The sequence below is a fragment of the Narcine bancroftii genome, chromosome 3, assembly GCF_036971445.1.
Source record: "Narcine bancroftii isolate sNarBan1 chromosome 3, sNarBan1.hap1, whole genome shotgun sequence".
NCBI lineage: Eukaryota > Metazoa > Chordata > Chondrichthyes > Torpediniformes > Narcinidae > Narcine > Narcine bancroftii.
Genome location: NC_091471.1, coordinates 183,747,139 through 183,770,628, shown reverse-complemented (window position 1 = coordinate 183,770,628; position 23,490 = coordinate 183,747,139). Strand labels below are relative to the sequence as shown.

The 23,490-nt window shown below is 43.7% G+C and overlaps 1 protein-coding gene across 6 annotated transcripts in view; it reads left to right on the top strand.

Moving 5' to 3' along the window:
* Nucleotides 1–22,432, top strand: part of arhgap24 (Rho GTPase activating protein 24) — a 573,751-nt gene extending 551,319 nt beyond the window's left edge. For all 6 annotated transcript variants that reach the window (XM_069926054.1, XM_069926056.1, XM_069926053.1 and 3 more), the window contains one exon: nucleotides 21,275–22,432. In XM_069926054.1, coding sequence (XP_069782155.1) covers nucleotides 21,275–21,518 — 244 coding nt within the window. In that variant the 3' untranslated portion in view covers nucleotides 21,519–22,432. The remainder of the gene's footprint in view (nucleotides 1–21,274) is intronic.
* The last annotated feature ends 1,058 nt before the right edge of the window (nucleotides 22,433–23,490 follow it).

The following is a 23,490-nucleotide window of genomic DNA, read 5'->3' as shown; positions in this document are numbered from 1 at the left end:
CATGAATGCGATGCTAGAGCAGCCTTTTACTGGAGGCCTGGCATGAAAGGGCCTAATGGAAGTGAAGCGAAGCAAAGGAGGAACGAGAAGCTAAAGATAAAAGAGAGTCTGATGGAGGAAGATGACTCATACAGGATGGAGCTGCAATACGGTAATAAGTGGAAACAGGTTAAAATCTAAAACCCACTCTGAAATCTGAGGTTAAAAAAAGTGTTAATGGTAATGGTGATATATTGGAAGGTTTTAGGGGAGAGGTGAAGGACTGAATGGACAAAAAGGAACAATAGGGATGGCGATTTTTGTTGGTGAGGTGTGGGTAGCCGAGAATGGAACTAGAAAGGAAAGGGGGAGGGGTGAGACTGGGTGGGTTTATATGAGAAAGGGGACACAATTAGGGAGAGAGAAAGGGGAAAGAACAAAAGGGGATTAGAAGAGGAGAGGGTGGACTTGTTAACTGAAATTGGAAAATTCAACATCCAACAGACAGTGAGAGGACATCCAACAGACAACTGGCAGGAACAAGAGATGGGAGTGGAATCATGGACGAGCAGACATGGAAGGTGATTGGGGAGAGGGGAGGTACAAGGGATGGGGAGAACCATAGGATTCTCAACAAACTGAGGCATAGGTCTTGCATTATTATAGAGTCAAGAAGGAGATTGTTTAGAGTTGGAGTTAGAAACGGTAACATACGAGTTATGGGAGTGGAGACTTGGAGGTATCCCAGTTTGTCTATACCTTGGAAAGACTTTTTTTGCCCTGGGAGTTAACAATGATGGGCAGATTCCCAAGCAGAGTTCCAGTGAGAGCATTTTACATGGAATTACCTTGTGCTGTATGGCCTTGATGTAGGATTTCCGTTTGTCTACCATAAGGCAGACAAAGATTTGCCATGAGTAGAAATTGCCTGGAATCGCCTAGGGAAAGAGAAGGAGAAACAAAAGAAAGTCCCCTAGAGTCACTGAATGTCTGTGGATTCATCTCCATCACTCCTGGCAGCCTCCGCCACCATAGAGCCTTCAGTCCAAACCATCGACAACCAGAGCTTCAGATCCAAATCTCTGATGTGATCAGGAAGCCCTCATGGTCCCCGGCACCCTCTTGCATCTCGATTCCGATATTTAGTACCCCCTCAACCAGTCACGAGCCAGTCTCCAGCAGATAAGGTCGATTCCATTGACCTTATTTGCCAGCAGCCCACACCCTATGTGGGTTTCTCGCCTCGAGTCACCAACATCCTGCTGCCTCTGTGTTCTTCAACCGCAGAACCCCTCACTGCTCCGCAATCCAGCTGTTCATTCACTCCACAGTCAATGCAAGTTCAGCAAGGAATCTTTATCATTTCCCTGTGTCAATCTTCAAATGGGCATCCAACACAAGCTAGTTAGCAGAAAGTTAAACAGGAAAGTTTGTAGTGCAATACACAAAATGCTGGACAAACTCAGCAGGTCATGCAGCATTTATAGCAAGCAAAGGGATTATAGACAATAGACAGTAGGTGCTGGAGTAGGCCAATTGGCCCGTCGAGCCAGCACCGTCATTTATCGGATCATGGCTGATCTTTCTCTTTCAATAACCAATCCCAGCCTTATCCCCATAACCCTTAACTCACCTGCCCACAAGAGCCTTATCCAACACTCTCTTAAATCTATCCAGCAAATCTTCCCTCACTGCCCTCTGTGGCAATGCTTTCCACAGATCCACAACTCTCTGGGTAAAAAAAAATTCTCCTCATTTCTGTCTTAAATGGCCTTCCCTGTATTCTTAAACTATGCCCTCTAGTCCTAGTCTCTCCCATCATTGGGAACATGTGCTCTGATTTCACCCTGTCAAGCCCTTTGATAACCCTAAATACCTCAATCATGTCTCCCCTCATCCTTCTAAACTCCATCGCATATAGTCCAAGTATTTCTAACCTATCTGCATATGACAATCCTGCCATCCTGGGAACTACCCTTGTAAATCTGTGCTGCACTCCCTCTATAGCAAGTATGTCCTTTCTTAAATATGGGGGCCAGAATTGGATGCAATACTCCAGGTGACGTCTCACCATGGCCCTGTACAACTGCAGGAGGGCTTCTCTACTCCTATATTCCAATCCCCTCTTTATGAAAGCCAACATACTGTTCGCCTTCTTCACCGCTTGCTGAACCTGCATGCTAGTTTTCAATGACTGGTGAACAAGTAGGCCCAGATCCCTCTGCATTACCCCACTCCCTAACTTAACACCATTTAAATAATATTCTGCTCTCTTGTTTCTACCTCCAAAATGGACAACCTTGCATTTACTCACATTAAACTTCATCTGCCCTTTCTCCACCCACTCCCCTAACCTGTCCAAGTCTCTCTGCAATTTCCTGACATCCTCCTCACACTTCATACTACCACCCAGTTTAGTGTCATCTGCAAATTTGCATATGTAGATATTAATTCCCTCATCCAAACCATTTACATAAATGATAAACAGCTGAACACCCAATACCGACCCCTGCGGGACCCCACTCATCACATCCTGCCATCCAGAAAATGACCCGTTTATCCCAACCCTTTGTTTCCTATTTCTCAACCAACTATCTATCCATGACAGCATCCTACCCCCAATACCGTGCTCCTTGATTTTGCAAACTAGCCTCCTGTGTGGGATCTTATCAAAGGCTTTCTGGAAGTCCAAGTACAGCACATCCACTGGCTCTCCCGAGTCCACCCTCCTTGTTACATCCTCGAAAAATTCCAGGAGATTAGTCAAACAAGATTTTCCTTTAAGGAACCCATGCTGATTAGCACCGATACTATTATTCCTTCCTCAGTGTTCTGCTATTTCTCCTTTAAAGATGGATTCCAATATCTTCCCCACCACCAACATCAGGCTGACCGGTCTATAATTTCCCATATTCTCTCTTCCTCCCTTCTTAAAAAGTGGTACAACATCGGCCACTCTCCAGTCTGCAAACACTTCCCCCAAATCTAAAGAACTTTGGAAAATGTCAACTAGTGTTTCCACAATTTCCAGAGCAATCTTTCTAAGCACCCTGGGATACAGCCCATCAGGCCCAGGGGACTTAGCAGGCCTCAGTTCTAACAATTTGCTCACAACCACCTGCTTCTGGATCTGAATATCCATCAGATTCTCCATTTCCTTAGGTGATTTCACCAAGTCCCTAGATACTGCTTGACCCCTACCCTTTATCTGATCATAGCCTATATCTTCCTTGGTGAAAACAGATGTAAAGTATTTGTTAAATTCCTCAGCCATCTTCAAGTTCCCATTGATAATTTCACCTTTCTCTGTTTTTAAGGGCCTTATTTTGGCCCTAACCAATTTCTTCCTTTTTACATAACTGAAGAAGCTTTTGCTATCCTATTTTATATTACTTGACAATTTACTCTCATACTTCATTTTCCCCTCCTGAATGACTTTCTTCTCTGTTGTTTTTTTAAGGGCTTCCCAATCCTCTAACCTCACACTCTGCTTTATCATCTTATACTTTTTTTCTTTTGGACCTAATACTGCACTTGATTTCCTTTGTCAACCAAGGCTGCCATTTGCTCTTCGTAGAGCCTTTCCTCCTCTTTGGAATGAATATATTCTGAATCCTATGAAAAATGTCTAGAAATACCTGCCATTTTTGCCCAGTTGTCCTCTCAGTTAGAATGTCCGTCCACTTTATTTTGGCTAGCTCCTCCCTCATAGCTGTATAATCACCCTTATTCAGCTGTAGCACGAATATTTCTGAATTCCTTTTCTTCTCCCTTTCCATTTGCCGATTAAAAGTAATCATACTATGGACACTATTACCTAATGGCACCCCTACCTCAAGGTCCCTTATTAACTCCACGTCATTGCACAGTATTAAGTCCAGAATTGATTACCCCGGGTACGTAACGTGATCGATAGTACTCGGAGACTTCGAAGGAGAACAAACGCTTTTATTAGCTTACACCTAACGGCCAGTATCTAAAATAGTCTTCAGGTAAATTAGAGGTAAGGCGGGAAAACAGGGTTTATATCAGGACCGATGGGGGTGGAGCCAAGAGAAGGGGGTCAGCTGTCTAATATATACATAGACAGTAAATTCCAGTTCACTGCATTCATCCCTTCCTTCAGAAAAGAACCTGTGGGCGAAAACAGAGACCATGTTCAGCAACACAAAGTTTTACAATTATTTACAAGTTGAATCTGTCAGGGGGCCTTGTTATTCTGGTCGAGCACATTAACACTGGTGGACTTTGCTCTTCCAGAACTTCCTGTGCCTCCTGTGGTTCTTGGATAGTTGGATTCAAAGAGGGACTTGGGGGTCCCATTGGAACCATTTCGTTTAGTACCCTGCGTGGGATATTTGGAGGTTCCAGGTTCACTGTGGGTGTTGGGACCTCAATTCCTGCAAGTATCAGATCTCTGATTGAGATGGTATCCTCTCTGGCATCCAGGTATGCTACATCGGCATCCATCGGATTTGCATGCAGTAGGTGCACTCTCTTGACCAGAGGATCGTTTTGCTTCTCCTCATAGTTATAGGTGGAGAGTTCGATCCTCCACCTCGTGATCTTGTAATTCTTTGATTTACCCCTATTCGTATAATTGAAAATGAATGCTACAGATTGCTGTCAGTGAGCAGAATGAATTTCCTGCCAGCCAGGTAGTGCCTCTAGTGTCTGATGGCCTCCACAATGGCTTGAGCCTCCTTCTCCACAGGTGGGTTTTGGAGCTTATGGTCTTGCAGGGTGCAGGAAAAGAAAGCTATCAGCCTGCCCGCCTGGTTAAGGGTAGCAGCCAGAGCTACGTCAGAGACATCGCTCTCTACCTGGAATGCTGTGTTTTCATCCACTACATGCAAGGTAGCTTTCACGACATAGCTCCTGACATAGTTAAAAGATACTTGGGCTTTGACTGATAATGGAAAGGAGGCGGATTTTAAGAGGGGGCAGACCTTGTCAGCGTAATGAGGTACCCACTGAGGGTAGTATGAGAAGAAGCCCAGGCTCCTCCTTAGTGCTTTCATAGTCCTAGGGATAGAGAGGTCTAAGAGGGGGCGCATAAACTTGGGGTTTGGGCCAATGATGTCATACTTCACCACATAACCCAGGATAGCTAGACGTTTTGTCTTGAGCACATACTTACTGGCATTGTATGTGAGATTCAGGGATTAAGCTGGGTGGAGAAACTTCTGGAGATTGGCGTCATGGTCCTCCAGATTGTGTCCACAAATGGTTACCTTGTCAAGATAAGGGAAAGTTGCCTTAGCCTGTACTTAGCTACCACTTCATCCATCTGCCTCTGGAGAGGCCCCATTCATAATACAGAGAGCGACCCTCAGGAACTGATAAAGTTGTCCATCTGCCTCAAATGTTGTGTAGGGACGGTCCTCAGAATGGATTGGTAACTGGTGATATGCAGCTTTTAGGTCAATTGTCGAATAGACCCGGTACTGCGCAATTTCATTTACTATGTCCAAGAGGGGGAGGGGAGGGGGTATGTGTCCAGGAGTGTGAAACGATTAATAGTCTGGATATAGTCAATAACTAGCCTGGGCTTTTCTCCCTCTCACACGACTACTACCTGGGCTCTCTACAGGCTATTGCTAGGTTCTTTAAGCACACGCTGTGTTTCAGCTCTAATAAATTCTCATTTGCCTGCTCTTTGCGGCTTTTGGCTTACAGTCATGGGTTAAGTTCTGAAACGGGGGGGGGGGGGGGGTGTTTTATATTCAGCTTGAAGAGATCACATGTAGTATCTGGATTTTGGGAACTTCCATTCTGCACCATGATTGGGGGAAATGGGCCTTATTTTAAGATGTGTACTGGTGCGACAGGATGCGCCCCCCGTTGGAATTCCTTATCCCGAGGACCATGAAGGCTTTGAGGAGGTGCCTGGGCTTATTCTCATATTATGCCCAATGAGTCCCTCAATATGCTGACAAGGTCCATCCCCTCCTAAAAACCACTTATTTTCCACTGACACCCAAGCTCAAACAGCTTTCAACTACATCAGAAGCCACATAATAAAGGCAACTGTGCAACTGTGCACTGCACGAAAATGTACCTTTCCAGGTGGAAAGCAATGCTTCAGACGTTGCCGTGGCTGTGACTCTTAATCAGGCGGGTAGGCCAATTGCATTGTTTTCCAGGACTCTACAAAGCCACGAGCTTCGGAATCCATCAGTGGAGAAAGAGGCACTAGCTATTGTAGAGGCCATAAGGCACTAGAGGTACTACCTGCTGGGCAGGAAATTCACCCTCCTCACGGACCAGTGATCGGTGGCTTTTGTGTTCAACACAAAACGAGGCAAAATTTAAAATGATAAAATTGCTAAGTGGATGATCGAACTCTCCACCTACAACTACAACAGAGTCAACTGATCTGGTTCCCTCACTGAGCCTCCAGATGTCCTGTCCACAGGAAGCTGTGCCTGTGCACACAACGGCCAGTTGTAGTCATTGCATAATGAGCTCTACCACCCAGACATCACTCGCATGGCTCATTTTGTCAAGGCACATAATTTACCGTTCTCAATTAAGGATGTCAGTGAAATGACCAGGTCTTGCCAGGTCTGCGCCGAGTGCAAGCCACACTTAACCTCCCCAGCAAGGCTCACCTGATAAAGGCATCCAGCCCTTTGAATGACTCAGTGTCGATTTCAAGGGACCCCTCCCCTCTTGTTTCCCGTTCACCATTCCCTGCCAGACTCATCCACACCGACTGTCACTATGGCCCTCGACTCTATATTCGCCCTGTTTGGATATCCCGGCTATATCTATAGCGACCGGGGCTCATCATTTTTGAGCGAGGAGCGACGTCAGTTCCTGCTGGTAAGGAGCATTGTATCCAGCAGGATGACCAGCTACAACCCCAGGGGGAATGGACAGGTTGAGAAAGAGAGCACTACGGTTTGGAAGACTGTAAAATTGGCCATTCAGTCCAAAGGACTTCCAAATTCATGCTGACAGGACGTCCTACCCATGGCGTTCCACTCCATTAGGTCGCTACTTTGCACTGCGACCAATGTAACTCCTCATAAGTTGATGTTTTCTTTCAAGAGGAAGTCAATGTCAGGGACAACCCTCCCAGCTTGGCTTACAGCACCAGGACCAGTGCTGCACTGAAAGCATGTGAGGAGGAGCAAAACTGACCCCCTGGTCGAGAAAGTGCGCCTACTCCATGCCAACCCCATTAACGCCTACCTGGCATATCTGGATGGCAGGTTGGACACTGTCTCAATCAGTGACCTGGCACCCACTGGAACTGAGAGTCTACCACCTTAAGGGGGCCAGGACTCTGACCTACTTGGGTTTTCCGGAGAAGCACCAAGGGGCTCAGGTGAGCTGTCGCAGGAAGTGGCTCCAGCCACCCCTCAACCTAAGCCAGATCACCCACGCCCCGAGGCCCTGGAACCACAGGAGGGTCTGGGAGCCCAGGGCCAGCTGACACTGCGGTGCACTGCCCGCATTTCCAGACCTCCTGACAGGTTGAATTTGTAAATATTGTAAATAATTTTTTTGTCTATCCAATGTTCTCTGTTTTCACCCACAGGCTTCATTCAAAAGGAAGGGGTGAATTCACTACTGGTGTGATGCTCTAAGGACTGGCTTCTCCCCGACTCTGCCCCCACCCCCGTAAATCCTAATATAAACCCTAGACCCCCGCCAAAACCCAGTTCAGTCCACAGACCATGTGTGCCATTCTTATTGGAATGAAAGCATGTTATACTCTCTCTGGTCTTGAGTTCTCTCAGTCGCGCTACAGGAAGTCTAGGCCCAGCAACACAGAAGCACGCCATCCTTCCAATACATACAGTCAAAACTTGCAAAATTCCCCCCCTTTTACAGTTAGGTGCACAGTACAATACCCCTGAATAGTCGCCGAATTTGATCGCAATGCTAGATAGATAAGGTAGTTCATGGGGTAAACCTTTTAAGTTGTACCACCGAGCGGTCATAGAGTTTATAAAGCTCTCCATCAAGCCAGTGTCTATTAAACAATCCATCAGATGTCCATTCACCCTCACTTCCATCATCGAGTTACTCAGCTGGTGGGGTTTCATTTGGTCGAAGACAACTGATGCCAGCGCTCTGGAGGCTGCATCACTCCCCCGCCGACGTCATCTTGATCTGAAGTCCGGAGAAGTGGCATCGACCATGAGGAGCAGCAAGATGGCAGCTGATCCCACCATTATTTCTCTTCAAGTAGCGGCAATGACCACCGTTCCAACGGTTGCTCCTCTTCCAGTTGCGGTTACCGCCATGAGACAGCGGTGAGCAGCATGGAAAGGCAGGGGCCTGCACCTCTGGGCTTGGGCATGGGGTATACGACTGTTCGGCGATCCACACATGGTAGCCTTCCTGGGATTCCCCTTTGTCCAACAGACTTTTGCCAGTGTCCCCTCTTACTACATCCTGAACACATGGGGGTGTTTGGCCTGTCTGCAGAAGTAGCACTCCCAGTTGCGTGTGGCCACAGTAGTTGGTACCTGGGATAGCTATGCTCCACAGGCCTGACTTTACGAGAAGGTGCCGCTTTTGTTAGCAAGGTTGTCCGCTCCCATTTGGGCCTGTTCGAGTGATTTCGCCAGATCGAGAATACTGGCAAGGTCCGTCTTTCCCAACTCTAGCAGTCGCTGCCTCACGTACCTCAAACTCACTCCAGCCACAAGTGCATCCCAGATTTGCTCTTCTTCCCTCACCCGGGCAGAGACTGCTACATAGTGGCATTTTCTCATCAGCGTCCATAGTTCCAGGACATAGTCGTCCAGTGATTCAATTGGTCGTTGCCAACATTGTGAGAGTCAATGTTTTGCCAGCACATCATTCTGGGGCCTCTTGTAGTAGGCCTTCGATGGCCATCTTGTACGTCGTCTGATGACTTCGTATTTCTTGGGGCTGACACAAGAGAGGAGGGCCAATCTCTGGAGGCTGTCGGAGTGAAAGACTTTGTGCTTTTTCGGACTGTAAGCACTCCAACCAGTAGGCAAATACCTCCGGTGCCCCTGCGGACAAAGGATCGACCTAGAGCATGCCAGGCTTCAATAGGACTTCCATCCTGTCTTCAAAAGTAAGCTAATAAAATTGTAACATTAACAGTAGTACTCAGAGACTTGTGAGGAGTACAAACACACTTTTATTAGCTTACAACTAATGGCCAGTATTTACAGAGGTCTTTAGGTCATTCGGGAGTAAGGTGGGAAAACAGGATTTATATTGGGGCTGATGAGGGCAGAGCCAAGAGGAGGGGTTGGTCGTCTCCTCTACATACAGACAGTGAATTCCAGTTCACTGCAGACAGTAAGGAACAAAATTGGTCCCCTTGAAGATCAGGGTGGTCAGCTTTACGTGGAGCCAGAAGAGACTGGGGAGATCTTAAATGGGGTTTTTGCATCAGTATTTACTCAGGAAACTGGAACAGAGTCAAGTGAAGTAAGGAAAACAAGCAGTAAGGTCATGGATGCTATACAGATTAAAGAGGAGGAAGTGCTTGCTGTCTTAAATCAAATAAGGGTGGATAAATTCCCAGGACCTGACAAGATATTCCCTTAGATCTTAAGGAAAGCTAGTGTGGAAATTGCAGGGGCTCTGGGAGAAATAACTGAGATGTCCTTAGTCATGGCTGTGGTGCCGGAGGATTGGAGGGTAGCTCACATTGTTCAGTTGTTTAAAAAAGCCTCCAAAACTCACCCTGGAAATTATTGGTTGGTGAGCCTGACGTCAGTTGTAGGTAAATAATTGTAAGTTGTCCTAAGAGATCAGCTATACAAGTATGATTACACAGTCTGATTAGAGATAGTCAACATGGCTTTGTGCGTGGTAGATCATGTTTAACCAATCTTAAGAGTTTTTTGAGGAGGTTACCAGAAAGTTTTATGAAGGGAACACTGTGGATGTTGTCTGCATAGACTTTACTAAGGCCTTTGACAAGGTCCCACATTGGACATTAGTTAGCAAGGCTCAGACATTCGGTATACATGGTGAAGTAATAAACTGGCTATGCAGCAGAAGCCAGAAAATGGTAGTGGATGATTGCTTCTCAGAATGTGGTGTGCCTCTGTCATCAGTACTAGGACCATTGCTGTTTGTCATCTATATCAATGATCTGGATGATAATGTGGTAAATTGGATCAGCAAGTTTGCAGATGACACTAAGGTTAGAGGTGTTGTGGACAGTGAGGACATATTTCAAAGCTTGCAGAGGGATCTGGACCAGCTGGAAAAATGGGCTAAAAAATGGCAGATGGAATTTAATGCAGATAAGTATGAGGCACTGCATTTTGGAAGGACAAACTAAGAAAGGACATACATGGTAAATGGTAGGGCACTGAGGAATGTGGTAGAACAGATGGAACTGAAAATACAGTTACATAATTCCCTGAAAGTGGCATCACATGCAAATGGGTAAAAAGCTTTTGGTATATTGACCTTCAGGAACCAAAGAACTGTGTATGGGGTACAAAGCATTTTTATTGTTTCTGAAATGATTATGAACATGTTACTGTCAACGTTAAATGAAAAAAATCAGGCTACTCAATATTTATGTGGCATCTGCAATTGCATAAGCCCCTGTATATTCAGCGAATTTATCTCCAGATATTTAAATATTGCTGCCCTGAAATGTGATATTTAGAGTTCATGCCAAGTTGGGTCCTATGCAAAACAAATTTGCAAAGGTAGCCAACATCCAGTGTGAAATCGGATCTGGGTGCTTTATGCACAACAAGAGCATTAAAACCAGATTGATGGTGTAAGTTCAAAGTCCAGATTTATTGTCTGAGTACGTACATGATGTCACATACCCTGAGATTCTTTTTCCTGCGGGCAAGGCAGAATTTTTTCTTAACGGTAATGCTAAAAAAACTGTACTCAGGAAAAGATGTGTATATAAAAGAGAGAAATATAAACAAGAAGGAAATGCAAGCAAACATGCAGTACGTCAAAAAAATTCAACAATAAATAACGTGCAATGTAAGTGTCCTTAGATGAGCCTAGAATATACAGTGCCTCTTTGCTGATGGCTGCAGCGAGAACAGAGCGTGTGCTGGGTGGTGTGGATCCTTGATAATTGCTGCCACTCTCTGATGGTAGTGTGCCACATAGATTTCCTCAATGATGGGGAGAGTTTTACCTGTGACGCACTGGGCCGTGTCTATAAAGTTTTGCAGGGCTTTCTGCTCAGAGGTTGTTTGTTCCCCCATACTAGGCTGTGATGCTGCTGCCAGTTAGCACACTTTCCCTGATAGGAACTCACCCACTTTGACACATCTTGCAACTTTGCTGTGCAGTGTTTAGAGAAGGGGGTTAACAAGACAGCAGCAACGAACCTCTATGATAGTCATATAGGGGTGGTTCAAGCTGGAATGGAGGGAGACATCTGCAGGCAAGTCTTGATGAAGAGGGAGGTTCTGGAGAAGGACCAGACCCAACAAATGTGGAGCCTAGTAGAAGGTTTCCTCAAGAAATAAGAAACCTCAATATGCAGGACCACTGCTGAAAGAAGTGGCCCTGTTATTACACCTAGAGCAGAGATGATCATGGCCAATTGTATTCTATGCAGAAGCCTTAAAGTTGGTCATGTGAGGAGCCAAGTCATTAGAAAGATGCCATGAAAGTAATTGGAATAAGAATTCTTGTTTCATGTGCAGACAAATCTGTAAAATAAGATGTAAGAGATTTTTATGGGTCACCTACACACCTCCCCCCTACTGTGCTGATGGAATGATTGGAGTGTGGAAATGATCACTTGGCTTGGGTTAATGAATTGCAGAGTTCTTAGGAGAAGCATGTAATGCAGAGTACTTTCTAGACTCGGTTGAACATACTCCAGTGAGCTGGGAGACGGGGGCTGCATTTGTTAAACCAACCTTTTCTCCCCTGTTGCATTCTCCTCACTCTTTCTGCTGCTGTCCATAAGCCTCTGTCTCACGGCTCTCAGGACCTGTCCCTCAGTACTGCCTTCTGTTTAGCAAGATTGTAGCATGTTGTGATGAGACAATAATAGAAATAGCTGCAAACACTCAGCAGGCCAGGCAGCGTCTGTAGAAAAAGTAACAGAGCTGATGTTTCAGGTCCATGTCTTCTCTGTTTTTTTGTCAATGAAGCTTTTTTTCATGACCTGCTGTCCCTTTCCAATATTTTTTTGCTTTTATTTCAGATTTCCAGCATCTGCAGTTTATTTTGATCTCATACAATTTGAGGTCTCCACATCTGTTGAGAGCACAAACATTGATTCAGACAATTAAATCTTATTTTGGGAACACTGATGGTATTTTCCATTACAATCTTGTCCTTGCCTGGCTTTCATTATCTTGGCACCCACTTGCCAGTCATCATGTATAGAGCATAACCTTTGTCCTTCAGGATTCATTCTTATGGGAAATGCCAGAATCACTTGTCCTTCCCAGAAGCTTGCATTCACCACAAAGGAATTCTTCTCATGGTCCAAATAAACTGTACATTGAGGGATGATAGAAGGGTTTGAGTTCTTAATGCTATAATTACCACATGGGTGAAGTTGGTACCTGTCACGATTATTGTCACATAACACTGTTACAGTGGCAGAGACAGGCGTTTAAATCAGCGCTGTCTGTAAAGAGTTTGCACATTCTCCTTGTGCCTGCATGGGATTTCCCTGACCCTTCAAAATGTACATGGAGTTGTAGGCTAATTGAGTGTAATTGGGCTGCACAGGCTCGTAGGCCAGAAGGGCCTGTTACCATGCTGTATTTTTTAAAAATGATTAAATGCTAACAAATTGCATTGCTGAGGATATCAACTGTTCCTTACTAAAATCAGAATAGGTGAAACCAATTCTGTATAAATAGAGTGGCACATTTGGTGTAACGGTTAGCGAAACGCCATTTCAGTGTCAACGATCTTGACAGAGTTTTGAGTCCCACACTGTCTGTAAAGAGTTTGTACGTTCTCCCCGTGTCTGTGTGGGTTTTCCTGGGTGCTCCGGTTTCCTCCCACTTTTTTAAATGTACCAGGCTGTAGTTTAATTGGGAGTAAATTGTGTGGCATGGACTCGTGTGCCAAAATGGCCTATTACCGTGCTCTATATCTAAATTTTTTAATTGGCACACTTATTCACTGGAGGTCATGAGATTCATGTGAGAGGCAACATATTTAAAGGTAATCTGAAGGACAAGATTTTCATACAAAGGCAAGCTAGAAAGACTGCAGATGCTGAAAAATTGGGGCAATACACAAAATGCTGGAGGAACTCAGCAGGTCAGGCAGCATCCACAAAAGGCAATGAGCAGTCGATGTTACAGGCTGAACCCCATCATCAGGACTCAGAAGACAAAAAGTGAAAGAGTGAATAAAAGGGTCGGGGGGAGCAAGAGGTGAAAGAGCACCTGCTGGCAGGTGAATAGAGATGGGAGAGAGACGCAGGTGGGTAGAGAAGGGGGAAACATGGGAATAATGTAAAAAGCTAAAATAAGGGGTAGAAAGAAGAAGAGACAGAGGAAGATGCATTCTGATAAGAGAGGACAGTGCATCATGGACGGTAGAGAAGGTGGAGCTAGAGGAAGGTATGGATGAATACAGGGTGTGAGGGCAGAGAAGGAGGAATGGACTAGAGGGATCAAAGAAAGCAAGGGGTGTTGGGGTTGGCACCAAGAGGGAATGTTAGCAGCTCAATGTTAATGCTGCCTGGTTGGAGATTGTCAAGATGAAATATAAGGTATTCTTCTAAATAGTGTGTGGCTTCATCCAAGTAGGCTATGGATAGACATGTTGATATGTGAAGGGGAAGGAGAATTAAAATTGTATAATATCACTTGTTTCCATGATCTACTGTTCTGTCCCACCTGAGTTTTTCCCCTTATAATTTTATAAACCTTTATAAAAACATTTGTAGTCCTTCATTCTTGGACACTTGGTGAAGAATCTCTTCCCCTCTCTTTTTAGTGCAACCACATCTTTTCTGTAATGTGATGACCAGAACCATACCTAATATTGTCAGTGTATCCTAACCAATGACTTGCATCATTTAGTCAGGACCACTGCCCATGAAGGCAAGCAAGCTAAATGCCTTCTAACTACCTGTGTTATAGGGAGCTATGAATTTGCACCCTAAGGTCCCTCTGTACATGAAAGCTTCTAAGATCCCTGCATTTTACCATATATAGAATATCCTGTCATTATTAGATGACCCAAAATACAATACCTCTCACTCGTCTGAATTAAATTTCATCTAACATTTCCCCACCCAACTTTCCAGCTGCCCCTTTATATTCTTAGGTGACCACCCTCATTCTCAACAACTCCGCCAATCTTCGTGTCATCAGCAGATTTACTCATCAGACCACAGACATTCTCATCGAAGCCATTCATTCCAAGGTTCCCATCACCAATCCCTGTGGTGCATCACTTCTCCTGAACTTCCAGACAGATCAATATCCCTCCACTATTATCCTCTGCCTCCTATCACCCAGCGAATTAAAACCATGTGCTTTAACTTTCTAGATCAGCTTACTGTACAGGATCAAATCGAAAGCTTTGTGCAAATCCATGTTTATCAATCAATTGCCGTGCCCCCATCAATTTTCTGAATAACTTCCTCAGATTTATGAGACAGGATTTCCCATACACAGGACCATGCTGTACCTTGATCTGCCCCTGGCTTTCCAAGTGATCATAAACCCTATCCTGAAGATTTTTGTCCTATTGTTTACCTACCAGTGACATACCAGCCTGTCATTTCTCACCATAATCTAACTGTTTTTCTTGAACATAAGAACAACTTTAACTCCCTCCAGTCTTCCTCTACCTCACCCAAGGCGAAGTTTTACCCAAAAAATTTCCATCAGATTCCCAGCAATCTCTTCCCTTGGTTCCCATAATACCCTGAGATAGATTTCATCTGGCATTGGGGATCTGTCATCCTTAATGAGTGTCAATATCTCTAACACGTTCACTTTCCTGATGCACACGTTCTTCAGGCTATTGTTGTACTCTCATGCTAACTCTCCATCCTCCCCAACTTTTGCTCAAGTGAATACTAATATGGTATTCACTCAGAATACTACATCCATCCCAAGGTTGCACACAAACACCTCTCTTTTGATCCATGAGGGGACCTAATTGTTCAGGTTTATTCTTATCTTTTCTCGCTTATGTACAAAACCAAACAGAATAATGTTTCACCAGTCCATGGTGCACACACATCTTCTTTTCTTTGGCTTGGCTTCGCGGATGAAGATTTATGGAGGGGTAATGTCCACGTTAGCTGCAGGCTTGTCCGTGGCTGGCAAGTCCGATGTGGGACAGGCAGACACGGTTGCAGCGGTTGCAAGGGAAAAATGGTTGGTTGGGGTTGGGTGTTGGGTTTTTCCTCCTTTGTCTTTTGTCAGTGAGGTAGGCTCTGCAGTCTTCTTCAAAGGAGGTTGCTGCCCGCCGAACTGTGAGGCGCCAAGATGCACGGTTTGAGGCGATATCAGCCCACTGGTGGTGGTCAATGTGGCAGGCACCAAGAGATTTCTTTAGGCAGTCCTTGTACCTCTTCTTTGGTGCACCTCTGTCACGGTGGCCAGTGGAGAGCTCGCCATATAACACGATCTTGGGAAGGCGATGGTCCTCCATTCTGGAGACGTGACCCACCCAGCGCAGTTGGATCTTCAGCAGCATGGATTCAATGCTGTCGGCCTCTGCCATCTCGAGTACTTCGATGTTAGGGATGAAGTCGCTCCAATGAATGTTGAGGATGGAGCGGAGACAACGCTGGTGGAAGCGTTCTAGGAGCCGTAGGTGATGCTGGTAGAGGACCCATGATTCGGAGCCGGACAGGAGTGTGGGTATGACAATGGCTCTGTATACACTAATCTTTGTGAGGTTTTTCAGTTGGTTGTTTTTCCAGACTCTTTTGTGTAGTCTTCCAAAGGTGCTATTTGCCTTGGCGAGTCTGTTGTCTATCTCATCGTCGATCCTTGCATCCGATGAAATGGTGCAGCCGAGATAGGTAAACTGGTTGACCATTTCGAGTTTTGTGTGCACGATGGAGATGTGTGGGGGGCTGGTAGTCATGGTGGGGAGCTGGCTGATGGACGACCTCCGTTTTCTTCAGGCTGACTTCCAGGCCAAACATTTTGGCAGTTTCCGCAAAACAGGACGTCAAGCGCTGAAGAGCTGACTCTGAATGGGCAACTAAAGCGGCATCATCTGCAAAGAGTAGTTCACGGATAAGTTGCTCTTGTGTCTTGGTGTGAGCTTGCAGGCGCCTGCCATCCGTGTGGTACCGGATGTAAACAGCGTCTTCATTGTTGAGGTCTTTCATGGCTTGTTTCAGCATCATGCTGAAGAAGATTGAAAAGAGGGTTGGTGCGAGAACACACATACAGACACAATAAACTGCACATAATTTTATATATATATATATATATATATATATATATAGGAATAATGTAATCGGTTAAAAGATACCGTCATCACTCTCACAGTCTGCTGAAAGAAGCTATATCCCAGCCTGCTGTTCTGATTTTCATGCTTCTGTTCCTCGTTTCTGAAGGCGCTAGGTCAAAGATTCCGTGTGATAGATGGTGGAGATCCTCTGTAATTCTTTGAGCTCTATTTAAGCAATGGTCTCAATGAATGTCATCAATAGAGGAAAGTCATCTTCTCAGTTGTTTTAATGACCATCTGTGTTGACTTCCGGTTTGATGCTTTGCAGTTATCGTACAACACAATGTTGCAACCAGACAGGACACTCTTGCTTATAATGTCAAGATGGGGGCCGGTAGTCTTGGCTTCCTCAACCTCCTTAGGAAGTGTAAGTGCTACTGTGCCTTCCTGACTAATGGGTCCAGGGTAGGTCATCTGTTATATGCACACCAAGGAACTTGGTGCTCTGCAGCTTCTTCTCTCTCTGGAGAAGATAGTTAGGGATAGGGGTTAGTGACATTCAATGTGGCTTTGTGCAGTTAAATTTGTCTGATGGTTTTTTTGAGGAAATTTCTAAAGTTGTTTTTGGGGTTCATGTTAATTGATGGAGTAAAAAGAAATAATTTAGACATTTAGCATGGCAACTTGCCTTTCCAGCCCATGAGCCCATGCCCCCAAATATACCAATCAACCTACATCCCCCTTACATTTTGAAGAGTGGGAGGAAACTGGAGCACCCTGAGGAAGCCAACGCAGACATGGGGAGAAAGTACAAGCTTCTTAAAGTACAAACTCCTTACAGCCAGCGGTGGATTCAAACCCAGGTTGCTAATGTTGTAATAGGGTTGTGCTTGAAGGGCAATTGACAAGGATGATCCAGAAGGTGTAGATACATGGGATCCACAGTGAATTGATAACACACTTTGAATTTGTAATTGGTTGGCCCATAGCAGACAGATGCTAGTGGTAGAAAGGTGTAATTCTGCTTGGAGGTCCATGACTAGTGGTGTTTTATAGTGATTGGTGTTGGGACCTTTGCTGTTTGTGACACACACACACACACACACACACACACACACACACACACACACACACACACACACACACACACACACACACACACACACACACACACACGTGTGGTCTGTAAGTTTGCAGAGAGCACAATGATTGTTGGGGAAGTGAACAGCTGTCAAAATATATAACAGGATATAGGTTAGTTTTAGATATGGGCTGAGGAATAGCAAAGCTGCTTCATCTGGAGGAGTGTGAGGTGTTGCACTTTGGAAGGTGAAAATTAAAGTGAATGTACAAAGTTAGTGGAAAGACTCTTAAATGCATTGATATGCAAAGGGACTGAAGAGTTCCGATTCATAGGTCCTTGAAAGAGATAGATAGGGGAGTAAAGACTACATACAGTGTCCATGGCTTCAATGAGCAGGGCATTGAATATGAGTTAGAAAATCACATTCCAACAACTATATAAAATTTTAGTTGGCTGCATCTGGAGTTTTGTGTGCAATTCTGCTCAGCCAATTACATGAGGATTATTTTATTTCATTGCATGTGCTAATTTGTCCCAAAATCCTTCATAGAGTGAGATGGGTTCTTCTGTGAACAACATGGTAACAACCATGCCCCCATGAAGAGAATAGTGTACGGAGGATAGGATCACAATGAAAAGAAAGATTAATTAGCGTCAAGTAAAGGCATGATGATAATCCTGTTATGAGGTTCATTCAGGTGCCTGATGACTGGGGAAGAATCTGGCTTTAAGCCCATTGGCGGATGCTTTCACACTTTTAAACCCTCTCCTCAATGGCAGAAGGGAGAAGAAAGTGTGTCCAGGTCTTTCAGTATGTTGGCTACTTTCCCTAAACAGTGGGAAATGTTGATGGAGTCCATCAAGGTGAGGTAAGTTTTTGTTATGGTCTGAGCTACATTCACTACCTTCTGTAGCTCCTCATGTGGAGGCTTTGGAAAAGGTACAGAAGGGATTTACCAGGATGTTGCCTCATTTAGAGGGTATAAACTATGAGCAGAAACTTGGTTTGTTTTCTCTGGAGTGTCAGAGGCTGAGGGAAAATCTGGTAGGTTTATTTTTTCTTCCAAAAGTAAACTTTATTCACAATAAATTATTTACAAAAAAGAAAACCATTCAAAAAATGATATATATGTGGTATCATTTTTTTCAATTTATTATTAATAATTGTCATTGTGGTTTTTAAAACATAAATAAAACATAAAAAAAGAAAACCATTTGCACATCCTTAGTGTCCTATATATACATTTCCATCAATATACATTGTTCCATTTGTTCTCTACTTAGCTCCATTCCTACCACTGTGATATTTTGTACTTACTATAGCCTCAGTTGTTCGAGGGACTTTCCTTTGGTCTCAGCCTCTCAATGCCCAGTAATGGGGGACACTAGACTGTGGTCCTTCAGCAAGGTTCCCTCATGTTGTCTGCACCAAGCCTCGATGTGTCCCTCAGCACATAGTCCTGCAGCCTGGAATGTGCCAGTTGGTAGCATTCCCTCACCGATATCTCCATGTGCTGAAAGTCCAAGTTTTAGGATGACCAAAGGGTGCCTTTCACTTAGTTGATGGTCTTCCAGCAGTTGTGGGTGTCTGTCTCTGAGTGTGCCCATGGTAACAGCCTGGAAATCAGAGAGTCCTCTGTCACGCTTCTGCTGGTGATGAAAGATCCTTGCATGCTGCTGCTCGTTACAAAGACCCTTGCATCCTTCTTCATACACTCATAATTAATCTGCATTCTGCAAAGAGGTGTCTGTCTATCTCTTCTCCATTGCAGTCATCTTGGGGACAAGGTGCATTGTGGGTGATTTTTCAAGTTGGACAGGAAGGATCTGACTGGGAGTGCTCCTCTCACTGCCAGCCAGGCCAAGTCCTGGTGCTTGTTGTAAGCAAAGAGGTATTCCGCCAGATAATCTGGGCAGTCTGTTCAAGGAACCTCCCCACCCTGACCATTGAGTGCTCATCTCTCACTTTCTACAGGACTTTCCATGCTGACCACTGCTTGATGGTCTTGTGGTCAAAGGCATTGTCCTGGAAAAACTTCCATGAAGGGCAGGTGATGTGGCAAAATCCAACTGACTAGGACATTGCATGGCAACAGGTCCAGGCCGATCCTTTGCAACACCTGGGACAGGTAGAACCTCAACACATAGCAGCACTTGGTGCCCACATACTTTTGTTCCATGCTCAGCCTGATGCAGCTGCATACAAAGATAGTCATGAGGATGAGGGCCATGTGGTGACACTTTGGACCCTTTCCATCTTGGATCTGCATATGAACCTGATGATTGCTCTGGTGACTGCACAGGTGGAGATGCGGTGGATTGGCTACTGCTGCAGAACCCAGGGCACCTTACACCTAATGACTAGGTTCTTCCCTGTAATTGAGAGGGTGCATCACGCCCACAGACCCAATTTCTGGTGTACCTTTGCAATATACTCCCTATTTTTGTTGCACACCTCAGCCCCTCTAGAAAGCAGATTACCTTTTTATTGATGGATAGAACAGTGGGAATGATGTATCTAGTTCCCTACCATAGCCACCACACATCAGTGGCATCATTTATCAGTGCAAAATATTTTTATAAGTACCATGCAAATGCATCTTTTTCCTCATCATTGCCTTTAAAATTAACAATTTATGTGCTTTTTGTGCAAAGTAAATAATTGAGCAGGGTGACAATTCCTTTAATCACAATATGTCTTGATTTGCATGATCACTTCATTATCTGAAGCCAGAATCCTGAAGATTTCTGAGCTTTAAGATGTGGTGAAAAGTATTCTGATTAAAACTAAATGCATCATGCTCCTTCAAAATCAGAATCAGAATTGAACATATCACAAAATTTGTTGTCTTGCAGCACGGTTGGCGCAACACCTTTACGGCGCTAGCAATTGGTGTCAGGATTGGAATCCCGCACTGTCTGCAAGGAGTTTGTACATTCTCTCCATGTCTGTGTGGGTTTTCCCTGGGGGCTCCAGTTTCCTCCACCATTCGAAACATACCAGGAGCGTAGGTTAATTGGTTGTAAATTGGGCAGCAGGGACACATGGACTGAACTGGGCTGTCACCATGCTGGATGTCTAAATTTAAATTACAGTGCAAATATTGCTATAAAAATAAATAAATTTGTGCAAAGTTAAGAGTAAGTGAGGCAGTGTTTCTGGTTTATTGTCCATTCAGAAATCTGATGTCAGAGGGGAAGAAGCGGACCTTATATTGTTAGATTTTCAGCTTCAGACCCCTGTACCTCCATTATGATCGCAGCAGTGTGCAGAGGGCATAGCCTAGGTGGTTAGAGTCCATGAGGATAAAGGCTCCTTTCTTAAGACACCGGCTCTTGTAGATATCCTCGATGGAGTGGAGGCTGATACCCATGATTGCACTAGCAAGTATGCAACTATGTGGTTTTTTTTTCTTGTCGTGTGCATAGGCACCTCCGTAGTAGACAGTGATGCAACCAGTCAGAATAATCTCCGTGCTACGCAGATCGTTAGAGACGTTGTCATCCAGGAACTTAAAGTTCTTAACCCTTTCCACAGGTCACCCCTTAGTGATCACTTCAACCTTTTTTGAGTGCAAGTAATTTGGAACATCTGTAAAACAACATGAAAGGAACCATACAGAAAGTTTAAACTTTTTACAGCTCCTTGCCATCATCTTGTATATTCATCATATTATTTTGCCATAATGAAATGCTTCATGTTTTAATAATATTCATAATCTTGAATTTCTTTTGGCTGTATATGTCTATAATTAAAATGTGGTCAAACTTCAACCAGACTGCAACCTCAATCAGAGCTAACATGACAGTATTATTTCTCTTCCATTTTTTTGTTCATTTCTCCTTCTAATTTGCTGTTGACAGTTTGGAGCAGAGAAACCTGGAGCTGGAGTCTGAGGTGATGACACTTCATGAGGAATTGGACCAGGAAAGGAAGAAATATACCATGGTGGAAATCAAGATGAGGAACACAGAGCGTGCACGGGAGGATGCCGAGAAACGCAATGAAATGCTGCAAAAAGAGATGGAGCAATTTTTCTCGACATTTGGTGATCTAACTGTGGAGACACGAAGGTCTGATCGAAGTAATACCATATGGATACAGTAACAATTGAACGATCAGGACAATGGTTGGAGAGGAGAAAATAGGGTGACTGGTCACCTGATTGGGGGTCACATTCAATGAAATTCAAAACATAGAAGGATAAAATTCATTTTAACTGTACTTGCCAGTATTTTGATTGTGTACCTACCACCTTATTATAATCTGTAAGTTCTGTGTTCATTGTTACAGTTGGTTGTGTATATAGCTTAAATGAAAACCTATCAATGGAACCTATGTATTTCAAAGAGAAAAAGGAAACTTTTAACAAAAGCCTTGTGTTTAAACTGCTAAAGTTCATATTGTTGTGTTGCATCAAGGCTTTTTAACTTGCACTTAAGATAAGCTATTTTTTAGCATTGTGGTCCAGTTGGCCTATTTTGTAATTCTTGCATCCCCCTATCTTTCTGGGGCAAGAATTTAAAAGATATGGAATGAGCGAAAGGATATGTAAAGTTAAATATTAAATAGTGTGGCAATGCTTCATGTGCCATTTTACTTGTTCTTGACCAAAAAGAAAATGTACATACTTTATAAAAAAAATATAACAGATAAATTACCTGAACCTTTTTAGTAGGTGTACTGCTTTATAACAAAACCTAACCTGATCTACCACAGTTAAATTTATCTCCTTTAAACATTCTACTACTATTTTTACACCACTTCCACCTACTCTTAATGCCTGTCATAAAATATGGTTAATTACCAGAGGAAGAGAAACAACAATGGCCAACTGCCAAGGTCCTTCTTTCAAAGAGGTAAGATATAGTAAATGGTAAAATTTTAATTCTGGTTGAATTTCTATTATGAAAGGTTGCTGTGTAATTTTGCTTCAAACCAAGTTCAAACCAAATTCAAGGTGGGTGGTTCAAGAAATGTTAACTATTGCTGAAAATAAAATAAAAGAAAAGATGACATAATGGCTATTTGACCTGTCAGATGCTGTTCTGTGGAAATTCCTTGGGCTCTCCCTCCATGCTTTCAAATAAGTTCCTGCCTCAATGCTGTTCAGTTGAACAAGGTAGAGAATAATCCTTAAAGTTACAGAGAACGAAGAATAATCCCAATTGCCTCCAGTTTGACATTCAGGGACTTTTTGACATTTATCATTTTAATGACAGCCTATGAAGGTGGTTTCATTGACCATTTAAAATAGTGTGTTACGGACCTGCAGATTGATCTTCAATCTAATGCTTTACAGTAACTATGCCACACTATGATGTAGCTGGCCAAGGCACTCTTGATGAAGGTTAACAGGATGGTGGCCAACAGCTGGTCTTAGTCTTCTCAGAAAGTGCAGTGGCTGTTGTGCCTTCCTGACAAATGAGATGTTATAAATCCGGGATAGGCCACTTCTTAAGTGGACTTCCAGGAACTTGATTCCACACTCTTCACTACCAAGCTATTAACATGTAGTGGAGGATGGTTGTCTCTGGTCTTTCCGTAAGCACCGATTGCAGAGGAATTTCTTTAACCAAAGAGTGATGAACCTCTGGAATTGGGTACTATGGCAGCTGTGGAGGTCAAGTCATTGGGTGTATTTAAGAGAGAAATTAATAGGTATCTGAATAGTCAAGGTATTAAAAATTATGAGGAGAAGGCAGGGGAGTTTGGCTAAGAGGGAGAATGGATCAGGTCATGAAAGAATGGCATAGCAGGCTTGATGGGTCAAATGGCCTACTTCTGCTCCTATATGTTATAGTCTTATGCTTTCTTGTGTTTAACATTGTTTCCATTTTTATCAGGATTTCTTTCTTTTTCAATCTTTATTCATCATATTATAGGTAAACAATGCATGAGAAGAATAGGAATACATAATCAAGAAGGAAAAAAAAATCATTATATGATATCATATAACATATTGCATTACATCCACAATTAACAAATATGTTCTCATCTCTTCAAACTGAAATCTTAAAAAAAAATATTTAAACCTAATCTAAGAAAAAAAAATCAAACAAACAAAAAAAATGACTAG